We start from the raw sequence: 26,208 nt of genomic DNA, 5'->3' as shown, positions 1-26,208 counted from the left end.
ATCGGCCACGAAGTTTTCCAATTACCTCTGCGCTATGTCAGTTATTCGTTGCTTGTTATATCCAGAGCCGGCGGGTTTTTAATGGCGCGTCGTCTCTGGTCGAGCTCGCAGGAATTATTTGTTTGTCCTCTCGAGCCGATCTCTCCGACAAGTTTGCGTGAAACATTAGCTCAATAAGTAAACGTGTTGAACATTCGTGCATCGAGCACCCTGTGCGGTGCTCCGCCTTTTGTAACGTGATATGCCATGACGAGGAGGTCTAACCTAGAGCGACGCTAAGTAACGTATTATTGTACGCAAACGATATATAATCCCACCAACATAACGATATTACTGTGTCCGATTGCCCACCAAATCTTATTAAACGATGAGCGATGCGTATCAAGGGCCTGCTACTGTTGCTGATCTGCATAGCAGGGAGCAGCATTGTCTTCGTCGCCTTCAGCAATCAGCGACCTTCCATACAGACTCTGGTGACAGAGACACACAAACAGCTACGGAGCTTCCAGGTAAGTGACATTCATGTCTTACACTATATAAAAATGTGACGTCACATACTGCATTGTTGCAGCGTTACCCTCAAGTCCGTTGAATTAAGTTCGTGATCTTACTTTCAGGAAAATTTAAAAGACGTTGAGGAGAAACGTCTCGTGACGGATTCCAAATATCTTGCGCTGCTTGGTCTGGATGGGCAGGCAAGCACCACGCCGGCCAGTCTTAAACCTCAGAATGTGACGGTGGTGTCGCTCATCAGGCCTGGAAATGAGCAATACGTTTATGGCTTCGTTAGAAATGTCAGCCATTTTTTGCCAAATAATAGTATTGTGATTTATAGTGTCGGTTTAAACGAGGATTCTTTACAAAATGTTAGACTCGCTTGTAACTCTACCAGATGTAATGTGATTCACTTTGATCTAAGCCCGTTCCCTGCTCACGTCGAAGACGACACGCTGCATGTTTATAGACCCTTAGTTATTCAAGTGAGTAAGCCTCCGATCTGCGCATCTCAACATCTTTCTTCAGGTGTACCGCACTAGTTCTAGTAAATATTTTCATGTTGCAGACAGCTTTAAATACGCTAGGTAGTATAATCTATATGGACTTGAACGTGCGTCTGAACTCGTCAGACATCTCGAAATATCTCTGTCCAAAATCCGGGATCCTGACTTGGCCTACGAGGCATGCCATCAGCTCTCTGACGCATCCAAAGATGTACGAGTATTTTCATGCCTCCGCCGAGAGTTTCTTCTTTCTCCCACTGATTAGAGCGTCACACTTGGTAATTAGCAATTTTAAGGATATTAGAGAGAGTGTAATGCTGCCTTGGGTCCAGTGCGCATTGACGAGGGACTGTATCTCTCCCATTGGTAATTAATTTATATTCACGCTCCGTTGATGCGGAATTCTTAATCTCTAGTCCAGAGATTGATGAAGAAACTCCTCTCGCATTTAGTTTAAGCTTCCTTACATTCGTAGGTGCGCAATCAGCGGGCTGTAGGTTCAATAAGAAACCGCAGTATCGGTATTCCGGCTGTCACGCGTACGACACTTCCGCGTTAAATATAGTGCTGGGGTTGCATTTCAATTTCGACGATACGCACTATGTGCACAAGGAACGGGAGACTTACTTCAATAAGATTCAGCCAGAAGAAATCACCGAGGAGTACCTCATGATTACGCGGCAGAACAACGCCACCGAGACCAATGCCAGGAGCTTAATATCGGAGCGTTGAACCTCTTTCGATCTCAATTTACGTTAGGTGATATGTCGAATAAGCACAACTTAAATTAAGATTGTTAAGCATTGAATTAAATTATAATAAACTGCAGAATGAAAAAAACCTCTGAATTTCTCTTTCACGTTATGCAAATCCTGAATTCCACAAATCCTGCCATCCCTTTAGCATTTTAGAAACCTGATATATCTTCCATCACACTACGCAAAACGATGATATATGATGTATTGCAGTCTTGTTAAAATATATCTACAAGATATTCGATATATAATATAATTACGTTTGTATTGTATTAAAAAGGCAGCACAAAATCTTCCAGTGCTCGTATATTGATTGCTTCTTGTGAATTTTAATATTGATAATCGATATAAAAAAGAATCCAATATACTCGAACTGCGAGTTAATAAATTTAAAAATGTATCTAGCTATTTATTGAAACGCGTATCTCGTGCGATTTACTGATCAAATACAAAGTAAAAGCTAGAACAATGATGGATTGTTTCGTTGTGCTTTTAGTGATGGTGACAAATTGATCGACAATCTTCGCGTCGGTGGACGAAAGTGCGCGTATCGGGAGTGCCGTTGAGTGTCGCGCGTTTTACGTATTATAATTTTCGTAAGTATATTTACAAATAAAATTTCGTCAGTATTTTCGCGAGTTAATGAGTGCTACAAAGGAGCAGCCGTCGGTGGACCATTGAAAGGAAGAGGAGGGATGTCAGGCAGCTGCGGGGTGAGTTCTCATACAATAATCGTACAAATGATACACTCTCTCAACTCGACACATTATTTATTCTGCTATCCGTTTATATTGTAATTGCGAAATCGGTGCAAGTGTTCTGTGTCGTATGATTCATTGGATCATAGAGTTCTCTTCTTCTTGAAGTCGCTCGATATCAGACTTGTTCATGAAGTAGTACGACGGTTGACGAGATTTCTGAAAATTTTAGGAAATTAATCGCCTCGTAAGCGCTTAAATAGAGTAAATGCTTAATAAAAGTGATTTACCAAGTCTTTAACAATGCGTCTCGCGCCTGCCTTGATCAATACGTTACTTAGAACTTCTACGGACGGCACGCCCATCGCGTAATGAAGTGCGGTCCTGTCCAGCTGAAACAAGGAATCATTTATGCGTTATAAAAATGTTTATTCATTAAGGTGCTTTTTCATGCTGACGCTCGACGCTCATTTTTAGCGTCAAAACAGGTCACGTGATCAAAATTAACGCTGAATTATTATTCACTATTGTCAATTTTGATCACATGATCTGTTTTGACGCTAAAAATGAGCGTCGGGCGTCAGCATGAAAAAGCACCTTTACACAGGTTTGCGATGATTTCATCTTTTTGCCGTTTTTTTCATAATTTTAAATAAAAGAGCTAATCTTAGAGTTTAATCTTTAACATTTCGTATTTTATGATTAAGAATACATTACTTTATTCACCGTTTTTTGCCATTTCCGCGGTGCAATTAACGTAATTCGTGAGATATATTTATAAGATAATCTATAAAATTTTTTTCGTTTTGTCTGGCCAATTCACAAAACTGGTTTATCTTGTAACTATTTTATCTTGATTGAATTCGCGAATCGATTTTATGTTTCTTTTTGTCGCGACTGACGTCTTTATATGCCTCTTAAGGGGTAACGCCACTCTAGCGCCCGGAAAAACAGCCTAATTTTTTATAGGAATATAATGAATGGAATACAAAATCCGTTTAAAGGCCTTTATTGTACATACTTTGAAGTGTATTTACAAATTTTTATTGAATTTTTTTACAAAATGGCGGCGCCAGAGCTCAGCCTCTTCTCACAGATAGTGTTCCGCGGCCGGAAAGATTTCTCCTCCAATTTTTGACCTGGAACAAAAAACTAAACATTTTTGAGTCTTATATAAGGTTAGTTCGGGAAGTACGTACGGAAATTAAAAAATACCGTTTTTTGTAAAACTGACGTACGTTTGAACAAAAAGTTTCATTTTTAGGTAAAAAAAAACTTTTTGTTCAAACGTACGTCAGTTTTACAAAAAACGGTATTTTTTAATTTCCGTACGTACTTCCCGAACTAACCTTATATAAGACTCAAAAATGTTTAGTTTTTTGTTCCAGGTCAAAAATTGGAGGAGAAATCTTTCCGGCCGCGGAACACTATCTGTGAGAAGAGGCTGAGCTCTGGCGCCGCCATTTTGTAAAAAAATTCAATAAAAATTTGTAAATACACTTCAAAGTATGTACAATAAAGGCCTTTAAACGGATTTTGTATTCCATTCATTATATTCCTATAAAAAATTAGGCTGTTTTTCCGGGCGCTAGAGTGGCGTTACCCCTTAAGTGACTCGTACATTGTCGCCGATGCGTAATGTCTCCGGGAACATTCTCACGATGAGCTTGACGAGGTTCTCATTCTCTCGAAGCACGGCGATGTGCAGGGCACACCGACCAATCGAATTCTTTCCGAGAGCCAGCAATTTCCCGCCACCGTTGGCCATGTGCAAAAGTTCCTTCGCGCGCTCCTCGTCATCCATCCGAATCGCAGCATGTAGTTGCTCGCGTTGATTCTGTCGAAAACGATCACATCATCATACAACGTCATATTACACGTTAGTGGCAGTGATTAGTGCGTTACGCAATAATTAAAAAATTATTTTCTTCTAATTTAAATCTTCTAATTTAATCTTTAATTAAAGTATTAGTTAACAGTTTCGTAAAGCATGAAATAACGTTGAAAAGTGTGTGTGTGTATATAAAATAATTACAGACATTTTATTCGTAGATTTTATTCGTTGATTTTTTAATTGACTTACCACGTAATTAGGAATCGACTGCAGAAATTGCACAGTGGCATCGTGTCCTCTATGCGCAGCGACCTCGATGATGTTCACCCCCTCGTCCTCGGCATCCAAGATGTGATCGTAGCCTTCTAGCAGGAGTTCCACCAGCTTGTCAGTCTCTCCTGTGAATCGAATTGCGTCTCGTATCGTATCTCTTTGAGTGACTCTTACGAGCGCGAACTCTTCGCTTCTCTCACCTCTCGCTGCTAGATACACGACGTAGCGGTCTATCTCCTCGACGTTCTCGCGAATATTCGCCTGCTCGGCGACGTCCCGGGCTGTCCGGTACAGTTCATCTCTGAAACCCACATTGACTTGCGTCTCCAACAGCAGTTGGTACAGGCCGTCCTTCGAATAGGAACGAACTGCTGCGAAGTGTATCATGCTTTGTCCGTGTTCGTCCTGCGAAATACTGCTCTCTTTTTTTATCTGATTTATGTGAGTTAAATCCCTGTGCAATTAAACTTCCACATCACGCATGTATGAGCAACAATTTTACTAATCTAAGCAGGAACGACTTTATTAATTATTTATAGAGATCGAAAATAAAATATCATTTATGTAATATATAATATGTTAATGTAAGAAACCACATTAACATTTAGTTCGCGAAATTAATTGGGCATCCTAAATGCTAAGGGGAAATATAAAATGGGTAGCTTAAAATTAGAAGTTATTTATGAGTCTTCAAATGCAATATATTAAAAATTTTGAGTTTGTCATCCTCGGCAGAAATTAATTTCTTCTATGGAGGAAAGGGCTAATTGCACAGGGATTGTCAATTTTTTCATCACTTTGCAGACATTAAAAGCTTGCAAAAGTTCTTCGAATCCGTTCACGTACCCTGTTAGGATTGCTGAATGTAGATTCGGGTATGTCGGAACCCGGACTCCGAGGGTAGCCGGCATCCTCGTCAAAGTTGTCATTCTCTACGTTGTCCAACTGTCCCTCTTCGCGATCAGGTATAATGAGAACGTTGGATTCCTGAAATCAAAGAAAGTTGACGGGGGGCACTCTTGCGAAATATTCCGCTATAATGGTTTAATTGATCAAATAAAAAACGCACCTGTTCATTGGTCTTGTTCTTGCTAGCGAAGTTGTATAAATACGTTGCGAGATATGTGACCGGATCCTTGGGACGCGATTTGGCGACTTCCGTTAATCCTTTTATCAAGGGATCACCTAATGCTGAGGAATAGTATTTTTACATTGATTACCGCAAAAATGCGAGAAATATAACAATGCTGTTCTTCGTACGTACATGAAGCTAAATAACGGCCTTCTTCTGTGCGAAATATCGGAATATCAGCCTCATTGTCGTCTGTAAAACAAATTCCATTAGATCGGTCGTGAAATTGATAAAGTCATCGTTGCTCGTGTTACTGTAACTTGGAAGTATTTTAACTGTGTTAATTAATTATAAATAAGCATAACATATATATATATATATATATATATATATATATATATAATATCGTCGTTAAAGTAACACGCGCGTTATTTGTAATCTTAACATTCGCAAATTGTTGGCGATTGAAAATAATTATCGCATATCATTGTGCAGTACCTATTTATATTAATTTTAATTCAGTTAAGATCTTATTAAAGTTAAAGAAATTTATTGCACTGACACGATAATACTTTTCATATTTGCAAGTAATATTTCACGAAACACTGTGCAGCACAACCACTCGACAAAACGTGACGAAAGACATAAAAGTCAATTTCACTTTTTACATACAGGCTGAGGTCTGAAATGCGAAAGCAGAAACAAGCACAATCACGTAACAAACACGATCAGTTTGTCGAAAAAAGTGCATTTGTGATTAATTATACAATGTGATGAATTATTACAAATTGATTGTCAGTCAACAGACGTTTAAATGTTCTTTCTCGTATCAACAAAAATAATTTTCTATCATTCAACCACCTTTTTCTACTCATTTTTCTCTGTTACTGTCGTCATATTATAATATAGAGCACGCACACAAATTAATATTTTACAAAAATATATATACATAATATACATATGCACTTATTTATATTAATATATACTTACAAAAAATACGACTTAACACTTAGACGCCCATTGGCTCATCTCTTTAATTAACGAGTTTGATTTAGCATTTAGCGACATTTGTGACGCGTATAAGAATAAGAATAAAAAATATAGTCTAAAATATAATCTCGTTTCGGAGCGAATAATAACACTGAGCTGGAAAGACATGTGCTCCGCCATTTTTTTATTTCATGTGAACATCGACTCGTGCATTACACGTAATATAAAGAAAGCTTTTCAAGAGACTTTAATAATTTTTCAAGCTTATTGTGCCACTGATATCGCGTCGAGAATTTTAATATCGCCGACTTTACATGAAAATAACGTCATGCTGAGAGTAAACATGCGAGGATAGATAAACGCCTAGAGATTCAATTGTCATTTTTACAGTGTCGTAAAACGCTTACGAATTCTTAATTTCTATTTACAGGCATTTATGTGATTTGTTTATCTTTCTCACACCTGAGAGAATTCATGTAAAATCGCTATTTATATAAGATAATATTCCGCTCTGCACGAATGATTTTTACAGTTCGCCGAATTGCCCTGAACAAGGATTTACAATGCACATTTGTAAGTGAGATGTTGTGCGACAATGGTGTCGTGTATGTACCAACAATATTAATTTTTTACTAACCTAATCAGCAATCCTGTGCGTTCTCGTTGCCGGTTAATCCAATTAATAGAGCAATTACGATTATATAAATTAGCTTAATTTTGCAAGAGAGACGCCGGCCGCGCACGGGGGAAAACAAAATAACGTTCACACATCTTTCCAACGCATTTCTCTCTATCTCTCCTTCTCCCGCCCCCACGCTCATTATATAGCCTAAGGATTAGTTAAAAAGTTCAGTCTGCGAAGATTAATTGACGATCGAACGTTGGCTGGTTATTATCACAGAAGATTTCCACGAGTAAGCGTAAAAGTGTTCCTTATAGAAAGACTTAAAGAGAAGGGAAAAAAGTTTTTTCAAAAAACGTAGACTCTCGAAGACGATCGACAATCACTGATAATAAAGTATGGATAGATGAATCGCGTTGTCACATAGAATATCAATAAACTTGGACATTCTTAATGGTGTATGTACAAAAGCAAGATCAGGATTGTTCTAATCAGCATGTTATTCGTTATGCGAGTTGAATCTTTGGTAAATGGTGATTCAGCTGCTTTGTATTTCGCTGGTGAAACATGTCCGAACGGTCCAAGTAACGATTCCTATATTTCTCGAGATATCTCAACGATGATTTCACGATTGTTGAAAACATATATTTCGTAGAAACTGCACGGTTTGGATGTTGGTTTATTTCGAAGAATTTCCCCGTTTATTTTCCAGACGCTAAGAGGAGATTAACGATTGCAGATCGTCTTCAAGAGCTCTAGTTATATTGTATCTCGCGGTCACAATTCGTCTACGTCTTGAGGCCGCGAGATTGTCCCCGCGACGCGTTCACCCGCTTGCGGAATATGCCGGTGATCATGTTGGCGATCTTCATCGAGTTATTCATCGCTAGTTCCTTTTCCAGCGTGATGATGTTGTGCACCGCTCGGGTGAAGTCTTGGAGGGTTTGCAGCTCGGCGATCGCTAGCGACTGCTGATTGCCGATCCTCACCATGTCGCTCTTCGCGGTATCACGCACGCTGAGACCACGCACCACGCACAGGTGTCGCAAATTATCAGGTGTCTTCGACAGCTCAGGCAACCGCACGATCAGATAAAACCTGAGGGTGTTGCCGAGGGCATGCGGCCGGGAAGTCAAAAAGCCAAATTTTTGGTCTCGCTTGAAGTTCAGCTTCTGGTCGAACATCCTCATCAGTTTTGCCAATCGGACGTAGGCGCGACCCACCAGGCCTGGTCGGTTTTCGTTGGTACGGCAGACGATTCTTAGATGATCCTGGAAGTTTACCCAGGCGGCGAGGTCCCCGGCGGTGGTGACATAGACGCCGCGTCCATATGGCCAATGCTTGCCGTGGAGACGACGGTCATCGTTTGACTCACATTCCGTGATCGGCAACAGTAGACCGGATGCCGCCAGCTGCGCTCGTATCCGGCTGGGTTGATCGAGGATCTCATTGAGGGTGAAGTATGTACCAGCCTCATCCTCACTGCTGCCCTGCGCCATTAGTTCACTTATTTCCGGGCTCATCAGCTGATTCGTGATCTCTCTCTCGACTTCTTCCAGTTGATTCACCGTCAGGGTCAACGGGAGGCTATAATTGGCCAGGTTGCGGGTGCATTCGAGAACGCCCGCCTGGATAAACTTGCCGGTTGGGTCCAAATCATATTGCTCGAGCGCGGTGATGACCGCTGTGTCCGGCGGGCCTTCTACCTCGGCTTCTTCGTTGCTCATGTTAAAGAAACGCGGCGGCGGATGGTCCGGTAGGTCGCCGCTCGTGCTGACGCAGTGCAATTCTCTGATCAGGGGATCGAAGAATTCCATGAAGACGACGTAGCTCTCGAAGTCCGGTGCGACCACGCCGTAGTTGTAATCATCGTCCACGGAGTTGCTGATGTATGAGCGGGCGGTGTTCACCTTGCTGCCGTTTCCCGTCACGTTACCGTACCGCTTCAGGGCGGGCCAGATCACGTCAAAGAGATTGTGGTCCATGCGAGTCACACGGTGCTTGATCAAATCGAACACAGGTCGTTTCAGGCAACGAGCGACTAGTGTACCGGCATTCGACGGGGTCTTTAGTGTCGACGGTCGCCGAGAGCCCGCCAGCAGCTTGAAGCACCGTTCGAGGGTGACCTGGACATCGGGCTCGCTCACATCTCGCCGGGCGGAGTAGATATCGCCTCCGGGAACTGTAGATCACGGCCGAATCGGGAGTAGCAGCGATGATTGAAAGAACAGCCGGATTAACAGCCATTGAAGATGAAATTGATGAAGGTTTGATGAGAAAGAGCGGACAAGCAAATTTCGTGGTAGTGTTTGTGACAAGTTCGAAAGATCGAGCGAGTATTAGGGTCGATTCGGAATATTCTACTTGGCGCGTAGCAGAGATACAAGACTGCTTTTATTTTGATATCGTGATATACGTGTGATACCTTGAATATCTAACGTTGAAAATACTTTTGTGAACAGACTTCTACTTTTGAAAACTTTAGCAGAAATAAGATCGCATTATATCTGCATTTTATATTTTATGATAATCTCATGCGTATTTAAAGATTAAAAATGTTTAAAGAATATTAAAAAGATTAAGAATTCAAAATCGAGAAATTAAGATTAAGATCTGCATTCATTATCTGTGTGAGAATTGCTGACCGTGAAGTGATGATATCTTATGAGGTGACTGTGAAATGATTATATCTTAATACAACCACTTGAATATAAAATACGAAATTGATAAGTGTATGACAAAGTGATGCTTCACACCTTAGATTGTGACGCGTTAAAACGTCAAAGTGTCGAGTCACGAGTGCTATTATGAAAATAATCGAACGAAGCGTCAAAAATCAATTCACAAGACAAAAAATCAGTATAAAAGAGATACACTTGTGCGTGTAACAAGTATCTCGGGATCCTTACGCGGCATATCTGGGATGATCTGTTCGCGTTTGTCTAAAAAGGTACAAGTCGATCATGAACGAAACTGTCAATTGTCACAAAGTATATAATCGGATTGACGAAGTTTCATGTGCGAGGAGGAAACAATCAACGGTCATTTCACAAGATCGCGACACATAGGGTACTCTCGTGCCAAGTGAGACGTTCAGTCGAAGATCTTTACGAAATTCTTTGCTTTCAGATCGGAACGATCTTCGATCACAAAGAATGTCGCGGGGAGAAGTGATGATTCTCGTCGCGTCGCGATGAGTGCTCTAAAATGCCTGAAATTAAGAAATACCTTTATCCGTCAACATCTCGTCGGCGAGCTTCTCGCTGGCACCGAAATCGCGCAGGAGTTTTTTGTGCGATAGGTCGCTTTGATTTTGCTTGTAATAATCCGCCTTTTGCCCAAACTGTACATGACAAAAAACAACATCTCGTGGAGATAACTTTTGCTCTTAGTCGAAAGAATATTAGATTTGCACAAGATTTGTGCGAGTGCTTGTTAGTCTTCAACTGAACCCTTTCTCTCTCAAAATCTCAAATTATCTTTCATCTTTTTTTATCAAGTTTTGTCAAGAATCGGGAGTGTGCAGTTCTTGATTCTAGTCGTAATTGCGCATTGTAATAGCAACAGAAATCGTAGCAAGATAATCTCAATGGTACTCACATTGTCCTGTACCAAAGGATTGGCACCTAGGTGCAACAGTAGGTTATAATAATGACCGTTGTCTGCGAGTGTCGCGGCGTAATGCAACGGTGTTCGTCCGTCGAAATCGATCGCATTGGCGGTTTCTGGAAATCTTCCTGCCAGGTACCTAAACCGAGCATAAAATATTGAGCAAGATAACATGAGCTGATAGCGGTGATTCATAGTCCGTCATTCGTAATAGTTTAATAGGACGCAATGAAGGTGAGCGATTATCGGCTGCGATCGATTAGCAGCTAAATAATCAATGTTCAGTACAGAGCATTTCGCTTCTTTTACCGAACTGACAAGACGATCAACTCTTAAAGATTACATAGAAATTTTTTACCAACAATTTTGTTGCTAATTATTAGAGAAGAAATAAGTACCTGATGACGGCGGTATTGCCGAATACGACCGCCACGTGCAATGGGGTTTCGCCATGGACTGACGACTCATCTCGTGCCACCGCAAATTTGCGGCGATCCAGTGCGCTTTGTAGATCGCGAAGGTTTCCTTCCCGCGCCGCCATGTGCACGGCATGGATCTTTGCCTAATATCATATCATACAGAACGATATGTTACACGTGTGCTTTTTCCAAATGAATTATTACATAGCAGTGATGACGTACCATGTACGATGGAACGTTGTCGATAAATGCTTGGAGTTCTGGATTTCCGGACTGTCGGCCGACCAGCCGTCGGCCTTCGCCGTTAAGTACCAGAGCAGCCAGTTGTTCCATATTTCCGTCCTCCAGCAAGCTGTCCACCTCCGAATCGTGGGCCATGCTACTTTCGTTCAACTCCACTTCTGCAGCCTCTTCGTGTTCACCGACGATAACCTGCTGTCATATTTAAGTACAAAAATCATGCGCGCAGCAGGCCACGCTTGCAATCGATAAGGAGATATTAATCGCATGTGGGAATCCTACATGCGAAATCGATCGTCTGTCTCTTGCCGCGCCTCCACGTTATATAGTAAATGTAGATATACGTGAGGAAAGAAGGGGGCAGAAAGGAGGAGCACACGTAAAAATAACATCCGCTAACAGCGGGTCATTTGGCGAATCGATTTTTGTCAGTCTAGGGAGTCTCAAGAGCATCTTTCTCTCTTTCTCTCTTTCTCTTGTTCGTTTTATTCAAATAAGTAGATAGTGAACATTTGGTTTGTTTCAACATACAGATTATTATTATTAAATGCAATCATGCTAGTTACATAATAATACATAAGTAGTCACGTAAAGTTCCATCACGTAAAGCTGTGTTCTCATGAGCGGACATAGACTGAGAAATCCCGGCTTCTTCGTTGTATGATACAAGGAGCGGTGCAGTGGTGGTCGCGACAAAACGTTCAAGACAGTACCTGCTCCTCGTCTTGTGTGGGATCGTCGACGCCGGAGTCGCCGGTGCTGGTCTCGTTTCTCTCTTCGAGCGCGGTCTCCTCCTCTTTCTCCGCGGCGGGCCCGGTTACCACGTCATCATCCGAGGATGCTTTCTCCTCGGAGTCGTCCGGTTTCGTTTCCTCCTCCGCATCTTCCGTGTTCGCATCTCCATCGTTCGCCTCGTCTTCATCGTCGTCTCCGTTTGGCGTCTCGGCAGGCGTCTCCTGTTCCTCTTCCTCCTCCTGCTCCTCGTTCTTTATCTGTTCCACCAAATGTCCCATGTAATCCTTCGTATCGCAGACCTGAAATCGCGAATCGAGGCCTTCCCCGAATCGAGAAGAAGAAGAAAAAGAGAAAAAAAAGAAAGGCCTGCCATTCGATTGTACGTCACAAACTTCGGATACGAACTACGACACTACGTTTGCTACCGGGACGCCATTCTATGTCCAGCTATGCCACATGATTAGTGCACTAAATGATCATTAATCAATGTTCCATGTAAACTTGTGTATAATACAATAGTATAAGAATTAGATAGTAAAATAGAATAATGTAAAAAAATGTAAGAGAGCAACGTTTTAGGCTTAGACAGGAAGGAAGCAATAATATCGTGCGTACAAAATGTAACAGAACAACGAGTATGCGAACATACCTCACTGGAGCCGTCCAAGTCCTTCATCGTGGACTCGGCGCTGCTGAAAGCGCTGTCAGTGCTATCACTGTTACTGACTTTCTTCATTCCCCGCGTTATTCCTTGTCCTGCTTCCAAGATCTTCCAGTCCCAATTCTTCGGATAGTTGTCGGAGACTCGAGGTGCATCCGGTATTACCGACAAGTTCGATAAGTCCACGTCCGAAGGGCGGTTCTTGTAAAACGCGGGCGCTTTACCCCGCTATCCACGAGCAAATTTATGAGATTAATTATCGAGTTTTCAATGGGTGATTAATTTCTTTTATTAAATTAAGCGGCAAAATCACTCACGTTATCCAGTTTACTCTCATCAGCTCCGTACTCGATCAGGAGATTGTACATTGCGCCGTCGTCCTTAACGGCTGCTGCGTAATGCAGGGGAGTCTTCCCTTCGTTGTCCTGCGCCAATACCGTCGCTGGACACTTTTTTAGGATCTCGAGGGCTATATCCATGCATCCAAGACCGGCGGCCTTTCGATAGAAAGATGAGAATGATCGTTTTGTTCTCTCCAATCAGTTGGGTAGATTGATTCGAAAGTCTCTGATAGCTTACCTTGTGTAGAACATTCAAACCGTTGCCATCTTTGCCGCATAGGACGATAGGTGAGAGTTTCTTCAGTTTTTCTTTGCAAAGGTCGCAATCGTTGTTGATCACCGTTGCGTGGAGGTCCTTTACTGAATTCTACAAAAATCACAATAACTTTAGTTTGAAATTTTTTAAAGTCGTATTGTTAACATGAATGTATTACATGATGTAATATTATACAATGTGTTTTGATATCACAGATAATTGAAATTAAGTGAGCATTCGTATTTGCGATACAAAGTAATTCTGTCACTCAATACACACCATGATACATGGCACAGCCTCCAAGAATTTCCGAATTCGAGGATGATTGCTGGTCTCGCATCGAAGTTTACATCCGTGTCCCTCCCACAGCACCTGCTGCAATTTTCCAATGTCTTTGTTGTGTATCCATATCCTGATGTTGGAGGGTTTGAAATCCAGACCTGAGAACAAAAAAATCGAATGTGAAAACATTACGATACAATGAATGAAGTTGAAATAAGCATGATGCTTATAATTGTATCCTATAATTGTATCTCTTGTCGTTTTCTTTGACGAATTTAATAAATTACTTGAAAGAACTGCATTGGGGCAATTCTTATTTGAAATACGAACTGAAAAAACGAGATAAAAACGACTAGGAAATTGCGGGAACTGTTGGAATTGTCTCGGAAAGGAATGTTGCAAGACAAAGATAGTGATTCGATGATCTTTTACTGTTCAAGCAGCGACCGGTTTTACTGAATATTTACGAGTGGCGTAAATTTTTAACTCGCATGTTACAACAAGAACGTTAGATATTTGAGATATCTGAGACAACTTTTCTCGAAATGTTTGCTCTTGACGTGCCTTCAAATATTATTTATCGTGCCGTTAAACCGCGAGCATCGACCCGATCGAGAAATCAATTGCAATAAAATTTCAGCGGAAAGAAATGGAGGCTTCGTTTAATTCATCAAGTGGCCTGCGTCACATGCCAAATAGGTCGTGGATCGACTTATCGTCTAACGAGCTAGGAAGGCTGAGCTCTAATTTCAACAACGATAAAAACTCATTCCCCATCCTTCGATCATAGGTACCCGCGGCATGCTAGCAATTACGCTCGAAGATCGAAGCCAAAGCAATTTCTCGTAAACACATATTCCAACAATTGTCTTACCCCGCGAAATTGCTTGCGCGGAACAAATGCAAACGATTGGCGTGAATCGCTGCCCTTCGGCCGATGAAACGATCAGTCAATTAAAATTAATCCTCGACGAAAGCCATATCTTTCGTGCAACAGTGCAGACAACAGTAGGTACAGTCAACATTACGTCGCTTTCTAATTTCTCTCTTTTTCTTTGCCACGAGAATTGTTGTTTCTCAAATGGAAAATTTAGCTAATATTAACGTTTCGTCATAGAAGACCATTGATTATTTTTGCTGCCTTCACGATCGTATTTACGATCGTTTGCAATGCTTGAAAAAAAGGATCTTGTGTGATCTAAAGGGTACATTCTATCCAACGAGATCGCAAATATAATAATTCATCAGAGATCCCTGAGCACGGCAGGTAAAGAGTTGTAAACAGCCGTCGATTCCTTCGCCATGCAATACAATGTCTATACACATTGTATGTACGCGCGCAACTTGAAACGTGTCGGCATTATGACGGACTCCGTGCAGCATTCCGCCTCGTAGAAAATTTATTAATCCAATCGTGCACGTTACACAACCGGGATTCCGAGTGACATGAAATATTAGGTATGGCGTGCATGCAACCATCGCTACGTCGAACTGAATTCGAATTGAATTCATTTTTAATAGCAACGGGACCCTGCGGGCGGAATTATTTCGATATATTTGGCTGAGTCATTTAAGTTATGCAAATTACGAAACTATGCGCCTCAATTATGCAAATAGTCCATGATACACGTGGCGACTCTCTTTCAAGGAACGCGATTAAAAATATCACAACTGAAGATAAATGCAACTGGATTCACATAAAGGACTTAAAATCTGCTTAAAAATAATGTTCTCCAGCCTCCAGATACTTTCTTCGAAGAAAGTCCTCTCTTCTGCTTTTTGCCTGTCTTTCTCAACTGAGATTCCCCTGTTATAACGAATCGCACACATATTATGTACACGCAACACCTTAATGGAGCCATGTTCCGTTTTCATTACTATATTTATTATTATATGGTTTTTTTGTGTCTCTCTAATTTCCTTTGAATCGGCGGCAAGTTTCATTATACAAACTGTGTCGTCGTATCGAGCGTCGTAGCTTAGCCTTGCCTTACGAATTTATGGGCTATCGATTTTTCGCGGTCATTAGAAACGGTGTAGGGTATAAGGCGTCGTTTCTATACCCGCATAATGCAGAAAACGAACGAAATCGCTATATCGCTCCGCTGCTCGCAAGGTGCCCGCTGTGTCGTCTTCGTTCGCGATGTTTCCTCGAAACTGCTCTAATGACTCACCAGTGCAAATGAGCGAGATATGTAATATTTAAGCTTACCTAGCTTACGACATTGCATATATACGACTGCTAATGTCGTTTCTATGCGTTATTTAAGCCGCTTTCTTCTGCTTGTCGATTGTTGATTCCCAGAAATGGAGAATCGTGCATGTCGTGTGACGTGGAAGAAGTAAAAGAGTGCAATCCTTCATAATTCTTTTTGCTATTAGTGCATAGCATGAGAAATTGATTCATCATTTTGATCTTTTCATGAACGGAAAGTAATACTCACTCTCCTTTCCGGTGCTTTTCCTTCGTTTGGGCATAATCTCGACCTCCGGTAGCTCGATCTCCGCGGAGTGCTCCAAGTAGTACGCGGCTGGGTTGCCCTTCTTGTCGCAAATGCTAGCGTCACATCCACTCTCTATGAGGAGATCCCAGATTGTCTCGGCATCTTTACATGCGCAACAGTAGTGTAAAGCTGTTCTTCCCTCCTGAACATAAGAAACGGCAAGACACGTCAAAGTGCGATTGTCCAATCACGCTCGTAACCGGATGGTGTACAGTAGTCTCCGGGATTTATGCCTAAGAGGTATAAATGCAAGTGACGTAAGGGGAGGGAATGAGAGCATCGAGCATGGGGATTGCACGCCGGCGTGTCTATACGGAACCGTGCCTACTGATGACCAGAAAAGAACAGGTGGTTTACACCTGGTTATTATGAGTGTCACGCGATGCGACCGAGAATCTAGGGGAACGTAGCTGAAAATAAGCTACTCGATTATTCCATGTTTTCCTTGTCGTTGACATACCCTTCTACGTTCTAGCATGTCCAGCGAAAAGCAGTCTGGTCAGTTTCACAAATTAGAAGAAGTTCGATCGAAATTCGTGTTAAAATCTGCGCATACGTTCAGCCGATTAAACAGACGTTATTCTCGAAACGGATTAACTTAGAAAAAAACTAACCGAGGCAATTTTACGCTGATGATCGGGAGGAGACACCCCGAAGCTGACTAAACCGTATAATTAAATTCGTACGATTAAATTCTGAAATGTGCGTTGTATGATTACATTTCTTGCGATATGTCGTCCATTTATGGTTTATTGCGGACAGTCATCTCAAGGAAAAAGCCACGTGCGTACCCTGTCTTTCTGCTGCGGTGTGATGGGGTAATTTTCCACAAGCCAGGAGACAATATCGGGATGATCGTAGTAGACCGCTTTGTGTATCAAGGGTGTGCCGCAGGAGTCCTTTGCAATCGCTAGTTTCTTCTTCGAGTCCTCGGAAATAATTTTCTGTGTTTCGGCTAGCGAGCCGCGCGTGACTGCGTCGTGCACTTGAGAAATCTTCGTCTGAAGTGAAACAAAAAGAACATTTTTATGTACCAGGCAGTTTCAAGATTTTGTGTGGTTAACGAGTCTCTTACCAAGTAGTTCGGGAGTCCCTTCAGGAAGACACGAGTTTTAAGGTCCGGCGAGTTTTCGCCTAATAGTCGCACGCCTCGACCCTCTAACACGATATTCTCGAGTTTGTCAAGATCGCCACGCTGCAGCCAAGTCTTCACGTTCACTGAGTTCATTTGAGCCTCTGCAAAGGAAAAGAAACTTTCAAACTGAGAAACTGATTACCATGAGTATCCATTAACATGTCGCAACATGTGCGATTTACAAAACACATAATATTGTTCCATCAAATGTATTTCATTTCCCAAAACGCACGATGGTAATCATGTAATTGCAGTTATAATATATTAGTGACACGCGAGACCTCCTCGACGTTTTACGCTCCACGGAAGTCCGATGAATGGATTTCATTTCGTCGGATATTCTCTCAATATTGATTCGCATGTTCTAACAATGTGCAAACATATCTTTGCTTGCATATTCATGGCGCTTACATGAACGATTGGCAGGTCAGGATGCAATAGCGATATTCAGACACGCGAGATTTGATATTTGTTGCGCATAAAGAAGAGCTTTAAGAGTTTCCCTGGTTTGCTTCATCGTAAAATATTACAGGTCCGATTATTTGGAGAAGATATTCGATACAGAATTCTTTAAAACAAAGCTTCAGTAATTATACCTGGCAAGCGTTAATATTGTCACAAGATAATCTTATGACAATATATTGTCAGTAAAACTACAGAAAATTCATATTTACATATAAATAATGCTGGTAATAAACCAGCATAAAGCTAAAGTATGTAAATGGTGTCATATGTATATTCCACGATGTATCCATATTTTATCAGATTTCGCAAAAACTTCAATAATTAAAAAATATTTAATTAAATTTGCCGAGAAATTTGCAATTTGCTTGATCACGCTAATTGTCCGCGTTATACCGCGAGAGAGGCGTGTCGTACCACTGTGATGTGGTCTCCGTAATTACGTTGCGGTAACGACAAAAATATCCGCTCGATCTATTTCTCGCAAACGCTATCTGATCGGTAATCGAGTAGTGCGAATGTTGTAATGCTGACTAATGTTAATTTATAAAATGCCATTGGTATCCGCTAATGCGGATCTCTCCAGCGATTCGCTTAATGTCATCAACGCCACGTGCACAATCAATCCGGAACACACTCCAGAGATATATTGTTGACTTTTCCTCTTGCGAAAACGTTCGGTGAATTCCCCGTTTTTATCGATTACGCGCGCGAAATCTGGTAAAATATGGATAGTCGTGGAATATTCATATGACACCATTTACATGCTTTCGCTTTAAGCTGGTTTACTACTAAGCATTATTTATATGTAAATGTATGAGTTTTTTGTAGTTTTACTGACAATGTATTGTCATAAGATTATCATGTGAAGATTAACGTTTGCCAGGTAATTACTAGAGCTTTTTCTACGTGAATTTTCAACAATACAAATTCTACGTATCATTATAGGAAAGCATGATCGTTAGTATTAATTAGCATGTAACGAAAGGTCGCTTCACATATTTGAAATGCAAAATGTATTCTTGCGTGCGTTTAAGCGCACAAGTGCACGGAGATAAAGACTAATTCAGACTATTAATAAAATCGTGCTCATTAGACTTCATTGCAACACGGTTAATATACAAAATTAACATTGAATGTTAACAAAAGTGTGCTACGTTCACTAATAATCTGTCATGTTTTTTCCCCACATGTACTCCGATACACTCACACAACAAAATTATAACAAATTTTAATGTCGAATTTCAATTTAACTCAAATCGTTGTGACAGATCCTCGACTAATAATGTCGATATTTGAAATAGACAAAAGATGTTTCTTTAACAGAAAGGAAAATATTAAAAACATATATGCGTGAAACATAAAATTGACAAGTCAGATTTATTGTAACTTTTCAGCTGGTAATTGCGCAGAAAGAGAAAGAGATACCTGATTGGCTTCTTATTCACTCGGTTTTTGTAATCAACATTTGCGTCGATTAACCGGATCATGTGGGTGAACGTGCGAATGTCGCGGAATGTGACACATGCGGACGTCGCGACGTGCGACACGAGGAAGCTTCGCGTGGCGAATGAAACCGACGCCTGGCGTCGCCGACGCCACCTGCACGCTATCTCCATGGACGCCCAGGTAACCGATTCCGGTAGGAAAAATTCTGTTGAATTCTCTACTGCGACTCGGCTCGCAATAAATAATAAGACATTAAAATCGCGATCAAAAATTTAGATCTTGATTCGAGCTGCCACGGCATAATTCCTTTTGACAAGGACAATATTATTTTATGCAGGAAAATGACGCTGTTTCGTTCGATCGACTTGTCAAATGGAATAAGCGATGAAACCGCATGCGTTTATTTTTCCGTCATTGCATCAATAACCGAAAAATACTGTGTCGTGTTCTGCAACAGTGTATTACGATTATTGGGGTAAGAAAATTGAAAGGGCGAAAAAAAATTACGGGTTTAGTAAAATGAAATCTGCAGTTTGAGGGATTTGTCGCATTATATAGGTATCTATCCTTCTTTCTTAAAAGTTGTCTATCTTTTTTAATGAATAAATGTTTAAAAGAGGAATTTAAAAGAAAAATTAAGAGGAAATTAAAAAGGGATAGTCACTTCGGAATAAATATTGTAATGAAGTGACGCTTGACGTGATATCTGAGTAAGCGCGCGACTAATGGAATAATTTCATTACGGATGACATTTTATTATGCGCCATTATTATTATCAAACTTGTGCTACGATATCAAGAGTATTCTTGATAATTAAATCGCACACATGTCCATTCGTAGAAATATAATCCATATACAATAATTAGAACAGTACATTTGTTGCTTGATAATTCAATAATAATTCAGAAGCTAGTTCTTATCTTATTTGGATTCGTATTGTCACAATAATTTCAATATCTGATCAATTAAGAAAATGATTAACGGACTGGTATGCCAATTTTGCTTCGTAGTACTCCACTTAATTGTTCTTCTTCCTATTCTTTTGTTCGTTCATCGAATTGCTTCCTTTACTCCTATTTACTAGCTTATTTATTTGCTCTCGTATCGCCGGTCGCAGTCGATGTTAGTGAGTACGGTGCAATGACACATCGATCATGTTACAAGCTTATAAGAATCTTTATGTCGCGTGAACTTTGACTGATTTCTACCGACAAAATATGTAACACGTTCCAATAGTAGCGATTGTTGTGAACAACATTGATTTTGAATCAACAACGAAATGACCAATTTAAATACACTTTAACAAAATTAAGTAACAAGATTAATTAACGAAATTAATAATGAAATACACTAGTTTAATAAAAATGCCTTAAAAATTACATCTAGAACAAATAAAAGGCATTCTGTGCAAGGAAGTGCTTGATAGTCACCTTTTTAGAGCGTAAGCTCTGCTGGTTTCGTCAGGATGTATACAAAATGTGATGTCGGAAATTTGCGTTTACCACAATATCGCGGATTTTACAAATAGCAGATTTTTGTCGCGCTATTTCATAAGAATCTCCATTCTCACTGTCTCCTTATCATAATAGACGATTAGTGCTGTTCTGCTCGATTCGCGGTCGCGTCGAAAGTGTCGGGCTGTTTCATCGTATATTACTCAAGCCGCTTTCTGCCCCAAGTTGGAGTAAGCACGTTCGAAAAGTACGAGTCGTTTCGCAAGACTGACGATGTACAGTTTTCCACGTGTCCTATTCACCCGAATACTGTATTATTCATAAGCAGTATAGCTGGAAAGTAGCGATAACGCCGCCATGAAAGCGGCAATCAAGCTTCCTAATGGTTAATCCCGATCATCAAACTACTGTCCATCATCATCACGAAAAGTTCACGACAGAATTGACAGTCATCGATTAAAGATATCTTCGTAAAATATTTAGGATGCCCAAATGCAAGCCGTCTCGAGTAAGCAGTAATGTCACGATCTTAATTACGGCTCATTGCTTATGCGGCACAAATGTGTTGTTCAGTAATCAATTCAGGACTGATTAGTCCTGTTTCAACGAACGTCGAAATGTGGGCCAAACATACTGCAATACATGTCGCTTAAATACGTGCTCTATACATTGTTAGCAGCAGACATATATCCATCGACGTAATCGACACATACATATATATCAACATAATCGATAGGCACGGTTTAGAAGCTTGGAGCTGATGCTTAATTTCTCTTCTTAATTTCTCATGCATGCCTGTATTCGCTGATATTTTATTATTCCATTCCAGTTAAATTGCTCGAACTCTATACTTTATCTTTTATTTCGATCTTTTTCTTCGTTTTAATCATTTCCGAATCCATCCGACATCTCCAGCAGACCTCTTATATATCCGCATTGCATATGACGATCTTGATTCTTCCTCGCAATTCCTCAGAGTATGTTTATACCTATGAATGAAGTAAATCGGCAGACGTAGGCAGATTCCGATTGCTTGTGCAAAGCTGGCTCAGCTTTAAAGAACTCGTTTGTTCTGAGCAATCAGAACGACTGTGATCGCGCGAGCAAATGTATTTCGCCAAAAAATCTGAAATGTTCGGGTTGATTATCGCATTTTTCCTGTTCTCCACGATTCTCGCTACTGGTAAGTAGACAATTTTAACGATCTACCGTGGAAGTCGCGTTTTCAGTGATTAATTTTGCAAGTGTCCAACTTCACTCGAGTAGTTAACGTCCTTGCCACCTTGGCTTTAGACAGAAACTCGAATAGGACAGACTTGAAATGCGAGGGACGTGCTTTCCACAATACGTCGCTCTCCGCTTATTATCCTATATTTGGGACGGACGACAAGCGCAACCATCTGGACGATCAAGGAAAAATGTTAAACACTCTTCAGGTAATCATGACATATCCGACGCGAAGATAACTTTGCTCTCTCTCACGCGCGCCACGTTCAAACGCTGAATCTATTACACTTTTAGGATTATCTTGACGATCGCGCACCTTACGTAACTGTGGCTGGCAATCTGAAATCTGGCATTCCATACGCAACGCAGATATGCATAAAAGAGCTGAATGAGCAATTCGGGAGACGGATTTCCCTGCAGGTGCATGATTTTGTCGTGTTACATTTGTGAGAGTGCGAGGTGATCGGTATCTTCGCTGTTAAGACCGCAAAGAAAATAAAAAAGCTCGTCTCATTTCAGATTAGGGACCAGATTGATTATGAAAGTGACGAAGTTGATCTCGATTTCTCAAGATTGGAAATCTGCGTCAGGAGTGAAGAAGATACTTATGACGCTTACGTGAATCGCCTCGTCACCGTTTACATGTAGTGTGGTTCTGTGGATTAATTATTTTATTTATAATATTATGCATTTTGTAAAGATATATAATATTACATTTGATTGTTAATCACTATACTTTAATTCAATATCGCACATAAATGATCGTCTTATAATGGTGGAGCTTGTGCTGATGGAAAATCATATCAAATTAATATATTTCAAACAAGCTTACTTCTCCAAACGTGTAACGAAAAGCTCAGCTTAGTGACATAGAAAATTATTACCGCTGCGAGTTCCAATGTACTCATACATTATTTTCATACAATATGCTTATCCATGCATACCGGAATTGTTATTCACATTCACTCTGCCCATAAACGAAAGCATTGATCACATATTATCTACAACGAATGTTTGCTTATTACTTAGGCAGATGACTGCCAATGAGGCCATGATTTTATCATCCCGTAAAGGCTGTTTCCAGGACATGTAGTCTGCCCGGTCTGCCGATGTCCAAGAAGTATATAATCACTCTTTATCTCGTCATTGGATACGCCATAAGCAATCAATTTAGACACGGCTTGTACCGCTGCTGGCTTTGGTGTTCGATCTGACAGAATAAATTAAGCATGTTAAAGAAATGAAAAATTGAATTGAAGACGTTATGGATAATGGAACTTATTATTATATTTCTTTACTTACTAGAATAGTCCCCGATGATACAAATTCCGATACTCTTGCCATTAAAAGGTTTAGAGTGAGAGCCTTTTTTGCCCCAGCCGCGACCTTCGTAAACGTTTCCATCTTCACCGACTAGAAAATTGTAACCAATATCGGTCCAGCCTTTCGAGTTCATGTGGTAATTCTGGGAACAGAATTCGATGATTATCGAGCGCAAACATATCGTTGAATTCATTATTTAGGTGCGAAATAAATTAAAGCGGATCAATAAATTAAATAAATGATAAATAACAGTGAATAGCGAAAAGCCCCACAAGTAGATCTGTAATTATGTTTATTAATGACAGATTTACTTGTCTTGATATTTTGGCTGATTGTTAGTTGAATTATCTCTGGTTATATATTTAAAAATCTGAATGGAGGAGGATTGATCTTTCGCAATTAATTACCTGAAATCCTCTCACTTTAGCCTGACATAGAGCTTGAGTCTCGCAACCAGTATCAGTCGAGTGATGAATGATTACATAAGGCGCTGGTTTTTTTGCAAGATTGGAAAGTGGTGACTTTGGTGATTTAGCGCCCCATTGCGCTCTAGAAATGATATTAGGGATGATTTGACCTCCGGTATTTGGTCCTGAAAAAGTGAAACACCTCTGTAATACTGCACACGAGATATAACTTAACGATTTTCAATTGAGACGACAAACCGAAAATTGTGTTTACACTCATTTCAATCAAGATGGACTGCAAAGTTCATGATTTAGTAAATCCTTAAATCAGAATTGTATTTCACAATTGTTGCCATTTGGAAGGCCAAAAATAAGATTTAAGAGCCCACATGCCTTTTACATTCACTGAACGTGAATGGAATACTTCTTCTGTTGCTCGCTTAGCAGTATCGCGTGCTAGATCTTTGAGCATCAAGGATTGTAAGAACGAAAAAAATTATTTACATATAGTTACGAGATAATTAAAAGCATTCCTCTGTAATTCTCACTCATAGAAGAAAACAATGAAAATTTACAAATGTAGAAACGTTATTCCCATTTACAATTATTAATACCACGGCTCGGGAGAGAGAGAGAAAGAGAGTTAATGTTATTTGTTCGTCATGCAAATAATGTCATTGTACCGCGTCTGTATACATAACAGCAATTATGTCGGGAATCCTGCTAGTTGTGGGACGTTTACATCTCGTAATAACGTATCGCGTCAGCAAATGCGTCATGCAAATAGGCTTACAATTAGACGTGACTCGTTATGATGACTGCATCATTAATCAATCAATCGGCGACGATTACCGAGTCGTTAATCGGGGAATAACGATAATGCTCAATGCTCAAGAAAAAGGTCGAAAGAATCATAAGAGCTCGTTTATCAACATCGTACAACGTTCTTCTGGTAATCTTGTAATTCGATGTTATGTCTCAATACGCGCATTATAATTCAAGAATATCTTGAAATTGTTGAAATCACTATCAAGCTGAATGCAGCGAAATTTTTTAATTTCTGCTGAAGCGGAGAATAAAATATTCCTGTCACGTCTTCGCATGTAAAGTGTCCCCTTTGACAATGAAACTTGTTGCACGAGTGTGACTGTGAGAGGAAGAGAGAGATGACTCTTAGCTGTTTAGTATTCTGGTGCCAAGTCTGTGGCTTAATAAGCGGCATAAATAATATTAATTAACGAATTACTGGCTGCAGCTTCCTGGGCGACGAGCGTTACGTAGACTGCCGCGAAGATCAGCACCGTCGTCCTCCTCGCGATGTACATTTTCACTCGCAAAGTGATACTGATGCCACGCAAAATCACGAGCAGATATTATATAACTCCGTAAAGATGTTGATCGAAGGCATGATCTCCGCAGCTATATAGCCGACAGCGGGTGTTATGTGCGGATATACAGGGTGGTCCACTTAAATCGATCATCTTAGATATTTCACTTGTTTTTGATGATACGAAAAAATGTCTAAGGAAAAAGTTGCACCGTTCAAAGGGGCTATCATGATGACAGAACAACAATTTTTTCAAGGCTATTTTTTTCGGAGATTCAAAGGTCAAGATAATTTTTTTAAATGGAACTACATATTTTTGTTTGCGCAATTTTATAGCCAACATCGAGAGGAGTTCAGCGACCTATGACAACATGACCTTTAAATGATCTTGAACGTGGGAAACAGAAAAATCAAATTTTATGCTCTTCAACACAAAAATTTATTTAAGGAGGTGTTCGAAATGATGTCCTCCAACTTCAATACATTTTCTAATACGATGCACAAATGATACTCTTACCCTTTCTATCATTTCTGAATTTATACTAGCACATGCATTCAAAATGCGCTCTCTCATGTTCTCTTGTGTAGTTGGTACATCATTGTAAACAGTGTTCTTTAACATTCCCCACAAAAAAGTCTAAAGGATTCAAATCAGGAGAACGTGCTGGCCAACTGATATGTCCTCCTCTTCCTATCCAGTGTTCCGGAAACATTTCGTGTAAAACTGTACGTGCAACACGTGCGTTATGAGCCGGACAACCACCATGCTGATACCACATTTGTAAACGAGTTTCTAACGGCACCTCTTTCAATAAGTTTGGTAATTGTTGGGACAAAAAATCAGCATATTTTTGACCATTTAATGTACCATCAATAAAGAAAGGGCCAATGATTCGATTGTGTAAAACACCACACCATACATTAAGACTCCATGGACGTTGACGTTCTATTTGTCGAAGCCACCTTGGATTTTCAACGGACCAATAGTGCATATTTCTTCTATTTACTTGTCCATGGTTAGTGAAAGTTGATTCATCGGTAAACAATATTCTGTTGAAGAAGAATTCATTGACCTCCAACTGTTGTAGCGCCCATTGACAAAATTCTATTCGATTAATAAAATCATTTTCAT

General features: G+C 40.3%; 5 protein-coding genes across 15 annotated transcripts; 2 read left to right on the top strand and 3 right to left on the bottom strand.

Moving 5' to 3' along the window:
• The first annotated feature begins 85 nt into the window (after positions 1-85).
• LOC105283696 lies at positions 86-1,841 on the top strand. The gene is made up of 4 exons (XM_011346675.3): positions 86-509; positions 618-980; positions 1,064-1,367; positions 1,477-1,841. Exons 1-4 carry the CDS (start codon positions 375-377, stop codon positions 1,731-1,733), a joined length of 1,059 nt encoding a protein of 352 aa, XP_011344977.1. The 5' UTR covers positions 86-374; the 3' UTR covers positions 1,734-1,841.
• Positions 1,842-2,509: 668 nt separating this feature from the next.
• LOC105283695 lies at positions 2,510-20,999 on the bottom strand. 9 transcript variants are annotated; one of them, XM_026973187.1, is made up of 23 exons: positions 20,769-20,999; positions 17,368-17,528; positions 17,084-17,293; positions 16,233-16,434; positions 13,786-13,946; positions 13,489-13,617; positions 13,227-13,406; positions 12,898-13,137; positions 12,227-12,505; positions 11,496-11,705; positions 11,253-11,416; positions 10,846-10,993; positions 10,474-10,588; positions 10,155-10,187; positions 9,296-9,427; positions 5,826-5,885; positions 5,631-5,752; positions 5,408-5,548; positions 4,762-4,966; positions 4,538-4,686; positions 4,076-4,291; positions 2,745-2,846; positions 2,510-2,673 (listed from the first exon to the last, which is right to left on the bottom strand). In XM_026973187.1, exons 2-23 carry the CDS (start codon positions 17,518-17,520, stop codon positions 2,590-2,592), a joined length of 3,435 nt encoding a protein of 1,144 aa, XP_026828988.1. In that variant the 5' UTR covers positions 17,521-17,528; positions 20,769-20,999; the 3' UTR covers positions 2,510-2,589. The 9 variants fall into 9 exon arrangements, with proteins under 9 accessions (XP_026828988.1, XP_026828986.1, XP_026828987.1 ...); XM_026973185.1 differs by having other exon boundaries at positions 11,496-11,708; positions 20,769-20,998; XM_026973186.1 differs by lacking the exon at positions 20,769-20,999 and adding an exon at positions 19,318-19,431 and having other exon boundaries at positions 11,496-11,708.
• LOC105283694 (arginine kinase) lies at positions 7,920-9,289 on the bottom strand. Its single transcript, XM_011346665.1, has one exon. The coding sequence runs from the start codon at positions 9,228-9,230 to the stop codon at positions 8,034-8,036; it is 1,197 nt and encodes a 398-aa protein (XP_011344967.1). The 5' UTR covers positions 9,231-9,289; the 3' UTR covers positions 7,920-8,033.
• LOC105283692 lies at positions 19,530-22,846 on the top strand. 2 transcript variants are annotated; one of them, XM_011346663.3, is made up of 5 exons: positions 19,530-19,896; positions 21,769-21,975; positions 22,059-22,228; positions 22,314-22,439; positions 22,539-22,846. In XM_011346663.3, exons 2-5 carry the CDS (start codon positions 21,900-21,902, stop codon positions 22,665-22,667), a joined length of 501 nt encoding a protein of 166 aa, XP_011344965.1. In that variant the 5' UTR covers positions 19,530-19,896; positions 21,769-21,899; the 3' UTR covers positions 22,668-22,846. The 2 variants fall into 2 exon arrangements, with proteins under 2 accessions (XP_011344965.1, XP_011344966.1); XM_011346664.3 differs by lacking the exon at positions 19,530-19,896 and having other exon boundaries at positions 21,176-21,975; positions 22,086-22,228.
• LOC105283691 (peptidoglycan-recognition protein SC2) lies at positions 22,676-25,146 on the bottom strand. 2 transcript variants are annotated; one of them, XM_011346660.3, is made up of 4 exons: positions 24,996-25,146; positions 23,750-23,934; positions 23,322-23,484; positions 22,676-23,229 (listed from the first exon to the last, which is right to left on the bottom strand). In XM_011346660.3, the coding sequence occupies exons 1-4, from the start codon at positions 25,072-25,074 to the stop codon at positions 23,045-23,047; spliced, it is 612 nt and encodes a 203-aa protein (XP_011344962.1). In that variant the 5' UTR covers positions 25,075-25,146; the 3' UTR covers positions 22,676-23,044. The 2 variants fall into 2 exon arrangements, with proteins under 2 accessions (XP_011344962.1, XP_011344963.1); XM_011346661.3 differs by lacking the exon at positions 24,996-25,146 and adding an exon at positions 24,008-24,297.
• Positions 25,147-26,208: the final 1,062 nt, after the last annotated feature.

This window comes from Ooceraea biroi, chromosome 10 (genome assembly GCF_003672135.1).
Source record: "Ooceraea biroi isolate clonal line C1 chromosome 10, Obir_v5.4, whole genome shotgun sequence".
NCBI classification, from domain to species: Eukaryota; Metazoa; Arthropoda; class Insecta; order Hymenoptera; family Formicidae; genus Ooceraea; species Ooceraea biroi.
This window is presented reverse-complemented; position numbering and strand designations above follow the sequence as displayed.

Bases quoted from the DNA above. Each gene is read 5' to 3' on its own strand.
- LOC105283696 (XM_011346675.3), top strand. From the start codon at position 375: ATGCGTATCAAGGGCCTGCTACTGTTGCTGATCTGCATAGCAGGGAGC. The intron at 510-617 runs GTAAGTGACATT...TCTTACTTTCAG, and splicing joins AACAGCTACGGAGCTTCCAG to GAAAATTTAAAAGACGTTGA. The intron at 981-1,063 runs GTGAGTAAGCCT...TTCATGTTGCAG, and splicing joins ATAGACCCTTAGTTATTCAA to ACAGCTTTAAATACGCTAGG.
- LOC105283694 (XM_011346665.1), bottom strand. From the start codon at position 9,230: ATGGACCACAATCTCTTTGACGTGATCTGGCCCGCCCTGAAGCGGTAC.
- LOC105283695 (XM_026973185.1), bottom strand. From the start codon at position 17,520: ATGAACTCAGTGAACGTGAAGACTTGGCTGCAGCGTGGCGATCTTGAC. The intron at 16,435-17,083 runs GTACGCACGTGG...TCTTATGTTCAG, and splicing joins CACCGCAGCAGAAAGACAGG to GAGGGAAGAACAGCTTTACA. The intron at 4,687-4,761 runs GTGAGAGAAGCG...TTCGATTCACAG, and splicing joins CGTGTATCTAGCAGCGAGAG to GAGAGACTGACAAGCTGGTG.
- LOC105283692 (XM_011346663.3), top strand. From the start codon at position 21,900: ATGTATTTCGCCAAAAAATCTGAAATGTTCGGGTTGATTATCGCATTT. The intron at 21,976-22,058 runs GTAAGTAGACAA...TCACTCGAGTAG, and splicing joins CTCCACGATTCTCGCTACTG to TTAACGTCCTTGCCACCTTG. The intron at 22,440-22,538 runs GTGCATGATTTT...GTCTCATTTCAG, and splicing joins GGAGACGGATTTCCCTGCAG to ATTAGGGACCAGATTGATTA.
- LOC105283691 (XM_011346660.3), bottom strand. From the start codon at position 25,074: ATGTACATCGCGAGGAGGACGACGGTGCTGATCTTCGCGGCAGTCTAC. The intron at 23,935-24,995 runs GTAATTCGTTAA...TCACTTTTTCAG, and splicing joins CGCCCAGGAAGCTGCAGCCA to GACCAAATACCGGAGGTCAA. The intron at 23,230-23,321 runs GTAAGTAAAGAA...TTATTCTGTCAG, and splicing joins TATCATCGGGGACTATTCTA to ATCGAACACCAAAGCCAGCA.